Source organism: Antennarius striatus, chromosome 4, assembly GCF_040054535.1.
Source record: "Antennarius striatus isolate MH-2024 chromosome 4, ASM4005453v1, whole genome shotgun sequence".
NCBI lineage: Eukaryota > Metazoa > Chordata > Actinopteri > Lophiiformes > Antennariidae > Antennarius > Antennarius striatus.
The window spans coordinates 7,193,009-7,211,042 of NC_090779.1; the positions used below are offsets into that span (position 1 = coordinate 7,193,009).

Consider the following 18,034-nt stretch of genomic DNA (forward strand, 5'->3'; position numbering starts at 1 on the left):
GTGCTCAGATATTTGTACTCCTCCACCTGCTCCATTGGCTTCCCTTGAATTGATGTGATGGCTGCAGCGGCCAGCTCCCTCTGCCTGTTAGAACCACCATCTGTCTGGTTTTACTCACATTCAGCTGAAGGCATGAGCTGTCACACCACTCCACAAACTTGTAAAGCTGGTCCATGATGCTGTGAGGGACGTGAGAGCAGGGAGAGAACTGTGTCGTCAGCGTGCTTCACCAAGTGACACTGAGGTTGGGTAGATTTGCAGTCATCGGTGTAGAGGATGAAGAGCAGAGATGAGAACACACAGCCCTGAGGGGAACCAGTGGAGGTATGTCTGAGGTTGGAGAGCTTGTTGTTGATTGGGCAAAACACGCACACAAACACACTTATGGACAATAATTTATTTTATTTAAGTGTAATCCCAGCAGTACATGCAAACTCTGCACAGAGTGGGACTCGAACCCGGTACCGCTGCACAGCATAGCTCTCTGGGTTTTCCAGCTTCCTTCCACCTCCAAAAACATAGGTGTGCATGTGTGCATGTGTGTTTGTCTGTTTACGTGTGGCTCCACAGTGCACTGGCATCATGCCCGGAGTGTACCCTGCCTCACACCCCCAGTCAGCTGGGATAGGCTCCAGCTACCCGCGACCTGCAAAAGCAGAAGAAGCGGGTCTACACAAAGGGTGGATGGATGTAGGTGTAATCCCGCAGGAGAGAAGCGCACATGGCAGCAGCTGAGAAAGAAGTATAAAACACTGTTCACACAGGTCAGACTTCTGCATCATCTCATGGGAGTACGTCCCCATTTTGATTATGTTTTACATTGTACAGTAAATACATAGTTGATGTTTGACTATACAGTTGTTTTATCACCAACATAATGCTTTTTACATTATGTGCTCTCACCCACATCAAGTTCTGTTAAATAACAAGGCCTATTTCAACTTTCTAATTTTATGTCCATAAAAAAGTTATTTGGTATATGCACAATATAAAAACAGTGCATAAGAACACTATTTATACCCATACTTATACAAATATTATATAAGAATTGAAATCAAAAAACTGTCATCTAGTGCATGATTTCCTTGATAGCGGAAGTGAAATAGTGGAAAGTCTGTGGGGGACCTGGTGCAGTGTAAGAGGTCAGCAGCATCGGTCGCCATGGGTAACCCCTGTCCTCCAGATAAAAGCCAACAAAGTCTTCTATGATGTGTAGTGGATATATTACAATGGATTAAATGACAGAGACAAGTGAGTTATTGCAAACCTGGCTACCTGCCACGCTGCAGCCTGCTGCTCAGGTAAGACCATACATTCATGAGTCATGAACCCAGACTGCTTTGCCTCCACTTCAGAAATGTAGTCTGCAACATCACAGAAGATCATCTGAACAGATGTTAGTTTATCTATGGTTCAGTCTTTAACATGTTAAAACAGTAGTCAATCTACAGTACATGTACCTGTACATTTATGCTGTGAATAGACTACCTGCCCAATATATACATCACAGGAGACTTTGATGCTTTAAAAGTCATCAAAGTCTCCTGTGATATATAGTGGATATATTCGAGTGGATTAAAGGATGGAGAGAAGTGATTTATTGCAAACTTTTATGCTATTTACCACATTGCAGTCTGTTGCTCAGGTAAGACCATACATCCATGAGGAAGGAACTGACCCAGACCACTTTGCTTCCACATCAGAAATGTAGTCTGCACAACCACATATGATCTGAACAGATGTTAGTTTATCTATGATGCAGTCTTTAACATGTTGAAACAGTAGTCAATCTACATGTACCTGCACATGATGCTGTGAATGGCCTTCCCATCATCAACATTGTTATGTTAATTAATTCACCTGCAATCCTGTGGAACACCTTGATGATTCTGGCGGGTTTATCTCCAGGGAAGTTGGTAAACTGGGGTGAAAGTTGTTTCAAGGAGAAGCGCACTGAGCATCTACCACATTGTACAGAAAACTACCGTTTGCATAGAAAAAAACTAAATGCAGTGCTACACATAATACCTGCTGGGATGGAAGAGCAGGACTATGATTTGTTATACTGCAGATGTGAGGATGGATTAGGTTGTGATAACTGTCTGGATATGACGGGACAACTATATTCAATACAAAAATATTTAATTCCTGTGAGTTAATGCTGCACCTCCATCAGTGGGATCTTTGTCAAATGGACATACCATGTTTGCATCTAAAATACGGACAGAGTTTCTTTTTAAACCGAACTTGCTGTCCATCAGAACCAGGAAATCAAACAACATGAGCAGCTGTGAAGGAGGGCGGAGTCAGAGGAAACCCTGGGTTTCATGGAATAAAACCTGCTCCCAACCAGGCTAGCTGCAGAAAGTCTGTTACTATAGTAACAAACTCAGGGTTTCAGTTACCTTGCTGTGCAGATTTTCCTGTGTCCTTGTTCTGTGGCTCAATACTATTAAAGCAAGGCTATTTCAAGGCTAGCTCTCATTGTTTTGGTATCTTTTCTCAGTCTTGTGTCTGCTCTCTCTGTCATCGTAATGTAACAATCTGTTGTCATAATTTAACCAATGTATTCTGTGTACTTCTCTCTTCCAGACCCGCAGCCATGGGAAAAGTATGTTTCACTATGACCAAGTACTTGGCAGTCTTATTCAACTTCTCCTTCTTTGTAAGTACAGTAATCACATTTGTTCACTGCTGCTTTGTGGCCTTGACTTCCTCTTGATTACCTCAGATGAATCAGACACACTGACAGAGTTAGGTCCATCCCATGCTTTCTTTATCCTCATTCAAATACTGTCAGAAATGAGAGGAAATACAGTAGATGTCACATGACTGCCTGGGGCGTGAGCACTGCCAGGTCTTAACGACGGCAGATGGTTTCTGTTTGGTTGTTCCTCTCTAACACTGGCTACAGCATAAAGTTCAGGAGGTGATATTTCCCCATATTCCTAAAATGGTCCTTTTGAGGATGTCCAGGGTTCTCCAGGGAGACTGTGACTGTAAACCTGACCCAAACCGTTTGATGTGAACACGACTGGTGTCTAATTGGAAGTGGTCGTGTGTCTGTCAGTGTTTGCCCATGTGGGCAGAATAGTGGAAGCTAAGAGAAGCCAGGAAGTGGTGGGCTAATGACGGCTAGCGGGAGCTCAAAAGTCCTAAATGAACAGGTCTTAACTGGGGCTCTAATGACTGTGGAGTTTGGGGAGTGGTAGTGGTCCAACAGAGCCTCTCATCCATACTATCCATCCTACTATGCCTGAGGAATGGAGGAGAAGTGTGCTGGTGCCCATTTCTAAGAACAAGGGAGATGTGCAGAGTTGTGGCAACTACAGAGGAATAAAGCTGATGAGCCATACAATGAAGTTATGGGAGAGAGTAGTGGAAGCTAGACTAAGGGCAGAAGTGAACATTTGTGAGCAGCAGTATGGTTTCATGCCAAAAAAGAGTACTACAGATGCAGTATTTGCTTTGAGGATGTTGATAGAAAAGTACAGAGAAGGCCAGAGGGAGCTGCATTGTGTTTTTGTAGATCTGGAGAAAGCTTATGACAGGGTGCCCAGAGAGGAACTGTGGTATTGTATGAGGAAGTCTGGAGTGGCAGAGAAGTACGTTAGAGCGGTGCAGGACATGTATGAGGACTGTAAGACAGTGGTGAGGTGTGCTGTAGGTGTGACAGAGGAGTTCAAGGTGGAGGTGGGACTGCATCAGGGATCAGCTCTGAGCCCCTTCTTGTTCGCTATGGTGATGGACAGGCTGACAGATGAGGTTAGACAGGAATGTCCATGGACTATGATGTTTGCAGATGACATTGTGATCTGTAGTGAGAGCAGGGAACAGCAGGTGGAGGAGAAGCTAGAGAGGTGGAGGTTTGTCCTGGAAAGGAGAGGAATGAAGGTTAGCCGCAGTAAGACAGAGTACATGTGTGTGAATGAGAGGGACCCAAGTGGAAGAGTGAGGTTACAGGGAGAAGAGATCAAGAAGGTGGAGGATTTTAAGTACTTAGGGTCAACAGTCCAGAGCAATGGAGAGTGTGGAAAAGAGGTGAAGAAGCGTGTACAGACAGGATGGAACGGGTGGAGGAAAGTGTCAGGTGTGATGTGTGATAGAAGAGTTTCAGCTAAAATGAAAAGAAAGGTGTACAAAACTGTGGTGAGACCAGTGATGTTGTTTGGTCTACAGACAGTGTCCCTGAGGAAAAGACAGGAGACAGAGCTGGAGGTAGCAGAGATGAAGATGCTGAGGTTCTCTCTGGGAGTGACCAGGAAGGATAGGATCAGGAATGAGTACATCAGAGGGACAGCACATGTTAGAGGTTTTGGAGATCAAGTCAGAGAGGCCAGACTGAGATGGTTGGGACATGTCCAGAGGAGAGATAGTGAATATATTGGTAGAAGGATGCTGAGTTTTGAACTGCCAGGCAGGAGGCCTAGAGGAAGACCAAAGAGGAGGTTTATGGATGTAATGAGGGAAGACATGAAGGTAGTTGGTGTGGAGAAGAGGATTCAAAAGACAGGGCTAGATGGAGGAAATTGATTCGCTGTGGCGACCCCTGAAGGGAAAAGCCGAAAGGAAAAGAAGAATCCATCCATCCATCTTCCACTGCTTATCCGTAGTCCGGTCTCGGGGGCAGCAGCTTCAACAAGGAGCCCCAAACTTCCCTTTCCCTGGCCACATACACCAGCTTTGACTGGGGGATTCCAAGGCGTTCCCAGGCCAGTGTTGAGATATAATCCCTGCACCTGGTCCTGGGTCTGCCCCGATTTCTCCTCCCACCTGGACGTGCCAGAAATACCTCCCTAGGAGACGCCCCGGAGGCATCCGCACAAGATGCCCAAACCACCTCAACTGACTCCTTTCCACGCAAAGGAGCAACGGCTCTACTCTGAGCCCCTCGCGAACAGCAGTGTTTCTCACCTTATCTCTAAGATCATGTGGAGAGGGAGACACCAGCTATCCGCCTGAGAAAACGCATTTCAGCCGCTTGTATCCGCGATCTCGTTCTTTCGGTCATGACCCATCACTCATGACCACAGGTGAGGCTAGGAACGAAGATTGAACAGTCGATGGAGAGCTTTGCCTCTCGGCTTAGCTCCCTTTTTGTGACAACAGTGCAGTAAAGCAACTGCAATACCGCTCCTGCTGCCCCAATTCTCCGTCCAATCTCACACTCCATTGTTCCCTCACTCGTGAACAGGACCCCAAGATACTTAAACTCCGCTTTACACTCGGCTGCAAACCGAACCAGTGAGTGCTGCAGGTCACAGGCCGATGACGCAAATAGGACCACATCATCTGCAAAAGGCAGCGATGCAATCCTCAGGCCACCACCCTCCTCACTACGACTACACCTCGATATCCCGTCCATGAAAATCACGAACAGAATTGGTGATAAAGCGCAGCCCTGGCAAAGGCCAACAGCTACTCGGAACAAGTCTGACTTACCGCTGAGAACCCGAACGCAGCTCCTACTTTGGGCGTACAGGGATTGGAAGGCCCTGAGGCCCTCCTTATTTTACACTAGTGATCTTTCTGTTCCAACAAGCGATACTGAAGACTGTAGATCTTGTGACAGCTGTGCCCAGCTTAGTTTAGAGTGACACTTTAGGTCTTCTCCACATGATCTATGGGGCACATTATTATGAGAGGAGTGAGGTTTGGACTTTTACCAGACGTGACAGACTGAACAGGCACAAATCACACCTCCGCATTATGTTTTTTACTCTTATCTGAGGTCTTCTATTTCTTCTTCACAGATATTCGGAGCATTAATCATTGGCTTTGGCATCTGGATCCGGTTTGATAACCTAAGCTCCATTGCAGTTCTAAGTAAGTACTGCAACACTCACACACATGTGCAATCCTGCTGCCACATCCTTTAGAAGAAGTAGAAGAAGCTTTATTGGTCATTATACAACCATACAATCGAATTATGAGGTCAGATTGAGAGTTGGTTGGGCTGCTGCATGGCCTAAAAGTCCTTATACACATGTTTTTCATGATGTTGAGAGGAAACCACAGTACTTGGAGAAAACCCATTCAGACACGGAGAGAACATGCAAACTCTACACAGAAAGGCCTTGTTGGAAATGCTGGGGTTTGCTCTCATGACCTTCTTGCTGTAATGCAACAGTGCTAACCACTATGCCACCGTTCCACCACTTTGTGTGTTTGGATGATAGCATGTCTCTTTTAGTGATAACACATCAGCAAACAAAATACCTTTGACCCAAGGCAAAGGAAATCAAGATTGAAGATAGTGCTTGTCAAACCTTAAATACTGTAGCCTGCTCAGCATCATTTTCATGAGTTGTATTCCGTTTGAGTCATTTCCAAGGAACCACAAAAAATTGTTTCTACCAACTGGAAACGTGACTAACAGATAAAATTCAGCATCCGCATCATCTCAGAAGCTGCCCTGCAGACACAGACCACAAACACATCTGTGGAGAGCCAGAGCCTTCAGGCAGAGGTGGACATCTCCTGCTGTGTTGTCTTATTTCCAGAGAGCTTTACTGTAAACTGTGCCAGCCCCCAAATGGCAGATATGTACAGACAAGATGTCCCACCTTCACAGATGTCACAGTTATTTACATATACTAAGTATTGAAAAGCTTCCAAAGAGACAAAGCTATGTTTCTGGTTCCATTCTGGTGTCCGTTTACTGAATTTACTGACTGAATTGCATCGTTGCTGCAGATTACAAGTTCATGCTAAATCAAGAAAGGAAAAAACAGCCACCTGAAATATCTGAGTATGAGTGTAAAGAAGAGATCAAGACATCAGCACCACATTAAATGTGCTCACACATTTCAAAACTTTATACAGACAAACCCACTAGCGTGAAGGGAAAGCTCTGTTGAGTAATACAATGAAACACCTGGAAAGTTTGAGTATAGAAAACATGAAGATGCATCATATCTGACAGGCTGAAAGGCAAGTCCTTTGTACTGTATGTTCATTGGACGGTTGAACCCTCAAAGGATGACAAAACCTAAAGTAATAAATTAGCTAATTAAATCTTCATCTTATTATCTAGGCGTATGAAATCTTGAAATATCCCTTTATTTCTGTATGTCTGAAATCTGCTGAAAGCAAAGGCACAATAAGTGAATCCAAACAGTTTGTTCATCTGCTCTCAGCTTTTTAGACAGCTTCCTTTTTTGAAGCAGAGTTGGTGTTGCAGCATATTTGGTGACTTTTTTTTTAATACTGAAATCCTATTTTTTGTGAATATGGAGAGAGGATAGTTCCAAAAAGAGTAGTGGTACTGTTTTAAAAGTGAACAGTACCCACATGATGATTGCTGCATGAATACCCAGCGGATGATATGCTATGGTAATTTGGAATAACTAAATCTTTTTAGCTTCAGCAAGTCCTGAAGCATCTTTGTCTGTCAGCTTCTTCAGCGAATAGATGTAAATCTCTGATGGCTCAGGCTGGTTGGGTTGGTGCAGGAATGTTTGGAGTTGGAGCCGTTTCACAGAGCTCACATTCTGGGACCCTGAGCAGACTGACTCGCTGGAGCTCCTCCAGACCCGTGTAACAGACAGTCTTTGACTTGGTGCGAATGATGTTAATGATAAAATTATGTTTCTGTCTTTTATCCTCAGAGGAGTCATCAGAGTCACTAAAAGTGATTTCCTACTTTCTCATCGGAGTGGGTTTCTTGTTGATGTTTGTAGACTTCTTTGGCTGCTTCGGAGCCATCTACGAGATCCGTTGTCTGCTGGGTCTGGTGAGGAAGCTCCAGCACTATCATCATACAGCGTGGTCTATTTTTGAGAGAGGCAGACATAATGACTTAGTCGATACACAGAGATGAGGCACATTGAAACTAGATGGTCTGTATGTCAGAGAATATTAATAGTTTCTAACAAAGGCATTAAATGCTCCCCAAAATAGTGAAAAAAATAGCAACGGTAAACTTTGTTTACAGTTTCTACCAACTACAGTATTTTCCGCACTATAAGGCGCCCTGGATTATAAGGCGCACCTTTAAGGAATTGTTTATTTTATAATTTATTTCATATACAAGGCGCACCGGATTATAAGGCGCATTAAATAAAAACTATTGAAATAGATTTAAAAACTAGTGGCTGTAGTTGCGCTATCCGTCCACTGGCTACAGCATTCATGACTGTGAGTACCTTTATGTCAATAAGCCATTCTGAGCCTCATCAAGGAAACCTGATCACTTGATCACTTTGCCATCTTAGAAAGAAGTCAACACGCATATTAAAAAACCTGACATTAAAAACTGGTTAAATTCATTACGGTGGACCACTCAGTTCAAACAGGGCGGATTATTTACTGATCTGAAGTTCGAAGCAGATATTCAAACTCCGACGTTCGTCTTCATTTATTAATTAAATATTGTTTCGATCGATCGGTAGTCCAGTCGGAGGTGAGGTGCAGCTATTTGCTGTCTAAACAATTTTTTAAACCAGTTTTAATGTCACGCTGCTAATTTACTGGAAAATGTGACGTTGTTTTACTCCTAGAACTGACTTTAACGTCGGTGTCTCACCGCCGTGAATCTCACCGCACGTCGCTGCAGACAGAATACACAAGTCTAAATGCGCCCCTCGTAACGTGTTATTTCAGGTATCAACTACATTTGCAAAGCAATTGCAGCACACGAGGTACCGTTGTCTAGCAGTGACTCTGCTCTTGAAATTTCAGAAAAGGCTGGAAGTTCAGCTTTGAGGGTCTTTCATTTACCTTTATGCCAGTTTCTCCGTGTGTTTCCACAAACTAATAGAATGGACCGTCACTAGATTCCAGATGACAGGACAAGGGCATTTCCGGCGCCACAGTAGTTGGGAAATACTGAGATCGGTCAGTCAGTCAAACTTTATTAATAGAGTTGTTGAAAACCTCCTATGTTTTGCTACGTTATCGTAGCCGGTCACCGGTGTTCTCAGCAGGTTGCTTTGCCGTCAAACAGCAGCTCAGTAAGAGTACTTAAACTTTCCGTCCAAAGGTCCGAGTGGGCTTGCCTCGCTCTCCTGTGTCGCGTCCATCTCTGTTGTCAGTCACCCTGCTTTTGACTAGTGGCGCAGGTGGGAAGTGACGTCACTGCAGCCTACGGGTCCTTCAATGGGCCAAATTTGCCACTCGCTATTAATTGCATTCATTTTTATAGTGCGTTAATGTGTAATTAATGAATCTAAAGTGAATCTAAAGCCCTAATTGATATTAATCCATTTATAAGGCGCATCGGATTATAAAGCGCATTACGGGATTATGAGAAATTATACGCTTTTATGTGAGCCTTATAATGCGGAAAATACTGTATTTGAAGTTCCTGCACACTTATTTCTTCCATGAAACATTCACCTAGAAGTGTCTCCTTGAGATATTCTCGGTGTGAACCCCGTTATTCTGACATTTTCCTTCATCTCCCACAGTACTTCATCTGCCTACTGTTCATCCTCATTGCACAGATCGCATCTGGAGTTCTCATGTATGTCCGAAGAGATGGGGTACGATACACTTTTTTCAGCTTTCTCTGAATAATCTGTCCTCTTGTCTCAGTGTATTTTTAAGTCTTCAGTTTATTCCTTGTTTAGTTAAACAAGGAATAAATTTGTCTCTCCAAATTTGATGTTTTTGATTACTCCTGTGGCCTTATTTCTCAGGCAGTCGTCATCCCACCATCCCTCCTCCCACAAAAATTGCTTAGCTGATTTCCACAGGATGTTGTAGTGTGTTATGGTGTGGACCAGGCAGTCTAAACTAATGTTACACAACCACTGTGCGCGGCACACTAGTGTGGCATGAGAACGTGTCAGGTGTGCCATGGGAAATAATCGACTTTTCACCTAAATGGTCTAAAAAAGACCGTTGTTGAGTGTCAGCACTGTAATCTGGATTCTTGTGTGGCAGAGTAATGCAGTACCCCTCCGTACCAGTGGGTGGCAGCATGTTGGTGGCAGCAGGTAGTTGATTTCCCTGTCATTTTGAGACAAAAGAATTAGTGACGCATACGAAAGGTGTGGGTGATGGAGAAGTTTTTTAAAATGAAAAATATTAACTCTGAACCGGCCCCTTGACAAACAATTTTCTGACAAATGAGGGGTCCGATTACGCAAAGCTGCTTGCAGGTGATGGCTGGTGTGCAAGGCCGGCATACCAGGCAGATATCATTCAGCATCTGAATGAACTGAACACATTGATAGGAGGCTGAAATGAAAACCTGCTTAGCAGGAGAGATAAAATCAGTGGATTCCGTTGCACCTCTGTTCACATCATGTAGAACGTACCAACCATGACAAGTTCCCACCCACCAAGATATGGAAAGATGTCAACACTTCTGCATTGTGTGAGATAATAGGTAAAGATTTGAAAACTCTTTACCTATAAAGATGACACTTAATTTCTGTTCAGCCTCCACTGAATGCTGTGACTGGGTTAGGGACTCATGTAGTTCAGCATCAGTTGTTAGGAAGGACTTGATCTTGCAGGACCAGGACGAACAAGTTGAACTGAACCAAAACTGTGGTTTAAGGCTAAGCTTTGCTGATCTATTGGGTTTTGTTTGACTGCTGCCAAGGAGACAAGGCTATTGTAACACTGCTCTCATTTCCCATGACATATCACTGTGAGGTGAGCTTTTCAAGCCTGACTGCCATATTATAGATTCTACACAGGCTCAGGTCTCACACTGAGTGAGTATAAATGAATTGAGAGACTATATTGTCATTACTATGGATAAATTATATCAGGCTAAAAAGTGTCATTTGGAATATTTTTGGTCCATGGTGTGTCTTGTGAATTTTTTAATGAAAAAAGTGCTGTGGCTCAAAGAAGGTTGAGAAACATTGGTCTAAACAAGCTAAACATGGGTAGGATCATTCAGCCTTCGTGAGGTAATGTGCATGAATCAGTGCTTTTCTAGATAACGGTGTTCTCTCATCTTTTTTCCAGCTGCAGTATGAGATGTCCAAAATATTCAGGGGCATGATTTTCAACTACAGTGGCCAGAACCGGACCACTGAGCTAGCCTTGGACAACTTTCAGAGAAAGGTTAGTTGACTCTGGTTGACTGGGTTCGCAAAAGACACACAAGTCTTTATAATCCAACATAATCAACTACATCTTAGAGGTTGTTATCTATAGTTTTAGTTTTGTTTGCCTAGGTTTTGAAATTAGCGCAAGTTTTGTAATTGGATCCATGCATATTATTGTACATTTGACATTTCTATGTTTTGAGAACAATGGGAACATGAGAGAATTTCCACTCCCAGCTTTTGTTTCAAAGTGACGGCATTTTCAGAGGATATCTCAGAATCACAAGTTATAACCATTGAGAAAGAAAAGCAGCTAAAAGCAGAGTGGTCATTTATTTAGATGACCTTTTCTCTTCCTCCATCTCTTTATTAGATATAACTTTCACCTTGATCACCCAACTTTAAATCAGATTCACTAGAAATGTTCATTCACTGAACCAGTAGATCTGCTATCATAGCTGTGTTTTAACTAGATGTCTTTTATTGTTAAATCCAATGCCTATCGTTAAATCCCGCGCTATTGTTTTTGTATATTAATTTTCACTCCATCCATCCCCTCTCTCTCTCTTTTTATCCTATCTGAATATTGATCTTATCTCTCGTTCAAATCACCAGATGCAGTGTTGTGGATGGACCGGTCCTGACGACTGGTCTGAGAACATTGCGATCAGGAACAGTTCTCTGAACCTCTATTCATGTTCCTGTCGGAACCAGTCTCTTCCCGGCCCGATCATCAGACATTTCGGCCTGTGTGAGCACCTGTCTGCAGATCCCCCCGTCTATGAAACGGTACAAAACAATCCTAAATTCCTGGTTTGACACTCAGATCGTAAATCATTTGGAAAATAATGTTTCTGAATGAACTGATGAAGCCAACAGCTTCACAGGTTCAATGGTTACAACTGGGAATGTCCCCCAGGCTGCATCACTTTGATAAGACAACATTAGCGTTGGGGAATTTATTCCCTCCATTTATTCCCTCTTTACTTTTTCCAGTACTGAGTATGGTTCATGATCAGCCATGATCTGTTCAGCATGCAGACACTTCTCACATCAGGCAGTTTCCTTTATTCACAACATCTATAAGTAATGCCACAAATGGAGCCATGACATACATTTTAATGCTTTTAATCTTTGTTAATGTACCATAATGATTTACTGGCAGCTTTTTACAGTGGACAGTACCTTAGGTGTGGAACACTTGGACACTCAAAGGATTCTGCTTGTGAAGTAAATTTACTCATTATGCAAATTCTACATTCAGGATGTTACAACTAGAACATGTGACTCTGGATTATTACGATTTGAGTCATTACAAAGGATGGAAAGTAGCGTTTTCATTTCATTCTAAACCCATTTTATAATTTTTCAGTGTGGGAAACAAAATGGTTGCAGTAATTGTGTGAAAGTGTTTATCTACTTGTCACTGCTGTCAGACATTTTCTCAGAAACAATGTGAATTGTGAGGTGTAAGAAATGCCTCCCAGCCCCACTGATGTTCAGGAATGTGAATCACTGCCAGCAGAGCTGAATCTGAAGCCTGAGCGGTGTTACTTCAGCTGCTGGGATGTAATAAACCCTCTACCTCCATCTGCTACATGAGCCTGTTTGACTGGTGTCAGTCACTGGACTTTAACACAGCTGAGGGGTGTCGTGTGTTCTTTGTGATTCGTTCAAAAACCAGGAAACATCTATTGTGATGTTTGGTCCGAATGTTTCAGAAACATTATCTTCTTTCTCTTCAATTGTCATCAACGCGGCTAAGCCGTGTTGTTCTTCCTCTCATACAATCATTCCAAAGCTAACAGTCGTGTTTTGAAGGTTTTTGTCCGGCTGGGATCACATAGCCATTCATCTCTCCTCTGCATGACCTGTAACCCCCTCTTTCCACGTCTCTCTTAACCTTCCTCTGTTTCGTCCTCTGTTTCTTTCTCTTAGGGCTGCATGAGCAAAGTGGGGAAATGGCTTCTGGACAACTGTGGAGTTATTCTGGCAATCTGTGTCGGTGTGGCATTTGTGGAGGTTTGTATGGTTTCTGCACCGTTACTGTTCATACTGTCAGTAACTCAACCTCTTTGACACATCTCTGTCTTCATACCCCATCCTTTAGCTAAGGCAGGTCAAAGGAAACAGATTCACTAAATTACTCACAGTGTTTGTGATGCATGTCGCTTAAAAGTTAAATGGAATGTTTCCACTGGAGACATTCCATTTCATTTAAACCAAGGAATGCATTATTTGTTAAGTGTGGGTAGAGCTAGCATTAAATAGTGGGACCCCTGGGAAATCTGATTATCCCACCCTGTGTTTAGCTGTAATGAGCAATATTTGAATTTTAGTGCAACGCTGTCAAAACACAGTACAAACAGTAAAACAACAGGAGGACGACTCTCGTTTTATCTGCTTCCATTAGTCTTGTTAAAGACATGGAGAACACTCCTGTCTGTTCAAGATTAAAAACACTTCACCACTTAAGGACAGAAACTCAGTCAATCAATCTTTATTACGTCCCACAAAGCGGTGATGTATTGTAATTGTCAGTGTTGTGTGTTCGTCCGTCCCGCCAACAAATATCTTCACAACCGTTGCAGACAGAAAGTTGAAAGAAAAAGCACATTACGTGGGCGGCAAAGAGGATGAAAATGAGAAGATGACCTTTAGAAAATTAAGTCAAGGTCAATTTTCAACTTTTGTACACTGAGGAACCGGATAAGATAGAAAGACGAAACAAAAAGCTTCATATCCAGGGAGGCAAGGGCATGAAAATTAGATCGGAACCTTGACTTTGAAAATTTTCACTTTTATACCTTTTTAGGTACACATCTCTGAAACCTGATGAGATATAATCACAAAACAAAAAGCAACATTTTCAGGAAGCCAAAGGCACAAAAATGTGATGATGACCTTCACCTTTGGAAAACTAGGTCAATGTCATACTCGATAGTACAATATAGCATTCACAGCTGCGACCATTATGAAAGTAGGTCAGGGTAAAAATTTTAATTCAGTGAGGTCGTGGGATGTTGCAATCTCTGACTGCCTTGTTTGCATTGCGTCACATCAGCAGACATTTCAAAGCGCTTTAACAGTGAGACAGACCCGACAGAACCCTCCAGAGCCAGCATAAGCAACAGCTACGGAGAAAAACTCCCTCATTGAGCAAGAAACTCCGGGCAGGACCCAGACTCTGAATGACGGTCTTTCGCCTTCACCAGTTGGGTGGGAAAGGAAATACAATGGGGATAGAGACAGGCCAAGGAAAAGAAACTCAGAGAGTGGCAGATAGTCCAGAAAGAATATGCAGTCAATCATGGGGGTTGGATTTTCAGCCCTTTCGATTTCCTGTCTCCTATACGTGTTCCCCACCTGTCGAGCAGAAGCACATAGACAGCGGCAGTATCTTGCAGCATGTGAAAGGGTCAATGTAGTATTAGCAAGAAAAGCAAAGAAAGAGAAGTAAAGATGCTTCTAAGGTAATTAGTGTAACTCTCTTTAGGGAGACCTGACGGATTACCAAAAATCCTGCATCCTCAAATCAAAGAGCCTTGGGAGGGCAATACAGTTCAATGAGCTCTACAATGTAGGAAGGAGTCTCACAGTGAAGAGCTTTATACGTGAATATGAGGATCTTGAATTTTATTTTAGATTTTATCAGCTGCATTCTGAGCTAGTTGTAAAGTCCTAATGGAGGAGCTTGCACAGTCCGATAATAAAGAATTTAACTAATCCAATCTAGACGTAACGAAGGCATGAATGATTTTTTCTGCGGCTAGGATAAGAAATGAAAGCCTTCTTTCGTTTCGTAAATGAAAGATGGCTGTCCGAGACACAGACTTATTATGCGAGTTAAAGGACAAATGCTGATTGAAAATCACTCCCAAGTTCCTGACATCACTGGTAGATGTTAAAGCAATGTCATCAAAGTGAATTACAGTATCAGAAAAATCCTCCCTAAGGTGTTAGGCCCAATAATAATAACTTCAGTTTTGTTACTGTTTAGCAATAACAAGTTGTGGATCATCCACGACTTCATATCGCGGAGGCAGGTCTCTAGTTTGTTTGTCAGATTTGTTTGTTTTAATTGACAAATATAATTGGGTGTTGTCCTCATAACAGTGAGAATTAATGTTATGTTTTCTTATAATACTTTTCCAATGGTAACATGTATAGATTAAACAGCATTGGCCCTAGAACAGATCCTTGGGGTACTCCACAAGTAAGACTCTCTTGATCTGAAGATTTATTATTGACATGAACAAACTGAAATCGGTCAGATACACATGACCTAAGCTAGTTTAATGCAGAGTTCATTTTACCTCAAGAAAGTAGTGCACCCCTGGGGTGCGTTTCAAGAAAAAATTGCACATCCCAACATGATGTTTATGCATTTCAAAAGTAATAACAGAGTATATGGTAGAAACGTATACATTGATTGAGTTTTGCCAATAGTATTACATTAAAACCAAACAAACTGTTAATTTTAATGTTTTAAAAAGAAAAAAAGTGTAAAATTAGATATTTTATTAAAATGTTTAAGCCTGGTAGTCATTTAAAAAAAAGTTTTGGAAATGAGAAAGATGTACAGGTAGTAGTTTTTTTTCACTTTTGCTTTTTACTCAATATTTTTCTTTGCCTTTAACTCATATGCAGTGCACTGTATCCTACAGTGGACACTGCACCAAGCTGACAGCCTTCTCCACATATATTTCAGTAATATCTGTCAGTAATATCTGTCTCTTTTTCTTCATTAACTTTTGATCATTTTTATGCAAGAAAGCACTCAATGTCACTTGCTTTTTCGCCAACTTTTGCATCTTTTTCGGGGACATGGTGATAATCAGACAACCTTTGTCTGTGTAGCGCTTAATCACATCAGCAGACATTTCAAAGCACTTTAACAGACAGAGAAACCCAGGGAAAATACTGACTCCACGGCTGAGGGGATCTTTTTCTGTAAATTTAGTTATTACGACATCAGAAATTGATCTTGTCAGGAAGGTTTAATCATGACTTTATTGGCAGTTGCAGGGAAATATTGTGGAAACTCTTTGACTTGGTTTCCATTTGTAATTAAAGTCTTGGCACTTTTATCTTTTCTCGTGTTCCACCAGATCTAATCTTTCTTTATTTTAATTTAAACTACTGAGGGTCGAAAAGTCCTTTAAATGGTGACAGCAAAAAATAAAAGACATTGAAAACTGTCCAACAGGATTATGGTGCTCCTACACTTGTCTAATGTTCACAATGGAAGCTGCTGTTGTGCAAAGTGGAATGTTAGTCAGTTGACTGTTGTGCCTATTCAAACACAACAAGGTCACACTCCTATTGTCATCTTCCACGTGTTTTTTGTCTCATTACTTCTTCTTTTTTGCAATGTTTTAAATGCTTCTGATTTGAAATTTTGTGTCACAGCTCCTGACATTTGCATAATTGTAATAGATACCTTCACTTTTTCTTTTGCAGAAATTTTAATTACATTTGGCTTAAATTGGCATGGAACCACCTAATTTTGATGTCTATTTGAATTCTTTCTCCAAATTTGTATTTTAAAGTGAGAGCTCCTCTGCTCAAGTTTCGACTCTGATAGCTGACATCTTTATTTCCTGCAGGTCCTCGGGATGATTCTGTCTATTTATTTGTGCAAGAATGTCAACATGGACGTGGAAGATTATGCCGAAGTCCAGGCTCAGTGAAGACTGATCCAGCTCCACATCACACAGATGGACGCTTCGTCCTCTCCCTCGTGTCACGTTCTTATGAACACACTCAAATCGGGACAGCTGTTCTTCTCCTGCCACTGCAGCTGTGCAAATGTTTCCCACTCTATGCCCCTATTCCATTTCATTTCAAGCACCATTACGTTTGAATTGAGGGTTAACTCTGTTTAAAAAAAAATTGTAATTTTATTTTAGTAACTGTATAAATCCCTGAAGGGAAATTAAGAATCCACTCTACACACAGGTTAGTAGGTACATGTATATACTGTATGTGTATATATATATATATATATATATATATATATATATATATATATATATATATATATATATATATATAAAATGTGCACAGGCCTGTAACACACACCAACACACACACACACACACACACACACACACACACACACACACACACACACACACGCACGCACGCGTGACAGCTGGGGCCTGTAGGCATGCAGGCATGTTTGAAAATTAGTATTTATTTGTATTATTGAGAATTCTTAATAAACTTGAACCCAAAAGGATCTGTTGGAATCTTTCATTTGGAGCAATGGTGGTGGTAAAAAAAACTCAGGTTTTATTGGTTCCTGTTTGTACTTAAACCGCCCAGCAGGTGGCAGGAGAGAACTTTTAAGTGTAAAATGAGTTCATCACTTGATTCAAATTGCTTTTAGCTGCAGGCTGGATTAAGTATTTCATGCAGATTTTCACAGGGAATTATTTACTTCAATATCTCCCAAGTTCTACACCTCTAAGTTAATTGTTTTTTATTTGTGTTTTCACATAAATTTAGTCTGGCTCCCCTGTGGCTTAACTGGATTAATTTTTTTCTTCAGTAAATACAGAAGGAAAAGGATCCACCTGATGTCAAGTAATACCAGAAGCTCATTCCTCACAGCAATGGAGTGGCAGCAGCCTTTCTGCTCAGATCCACTGTTGTTCAAGACAATTAACCTGAGTGAAGTAGTAAAGCTAAAAATGATAGTTTCAACAAATTTGATTAAAGCTTTGAATTAAAATAAAGCAACACATTGACTCAATTAGATTTTTCATCAGGCAGGTGGCAGGACAAATCACACAACTGTTGTATCATAAGGGCTTTCTATCTGTAAAGCGCTTTGAAATGTCTTCATATGTGATTAAGCACTATATAAATAAAAGTTGATTGATTGATTGATTGATTGATTGATTGATTGATTGATTGATTGATTGATTGATTGATTGATTGATTGATTGATTGATTGATTGATTGATAAAGTATCATAAGGCAATTTCTCCCTCTGGGGGATTAGTAGAGTACTG

At 41.6% G+C, this 18,034-nt stretch overlaps 1 protein-coding gene across 1 annotated transcript; it reads left to right on the plus strand.

The window, feature by feature from the left end:
- Positions 1–2,602: 2,602 nt before the first annotated feature.
- On the plus strand, positions 2,603–16,800 carry LOC137594450 (CD82 antigen-like). The gene is made up of 8 exons (XM_068313924.1): positions 2,603–2,665; positions 5,754–5,826; positions 7,611–7,735; positions 9,411–9,485; positions 10,930–11,028; positions 11,628–11,801; positions 12,951–13,034; positions 16,622–16,800. The coding sequence occupies exons 1-8, from the start codon at positions 2,603–2,605 to the stop codon at positions 16,703–16,705; spliced, it is 777 nt and encodes a 258-aa protein (XP_068170025.1). The 3' UTR covers positions 16,706–16,800.
- Positions 16,801–18,034: the final 1,234 nt, after the last annotated feature.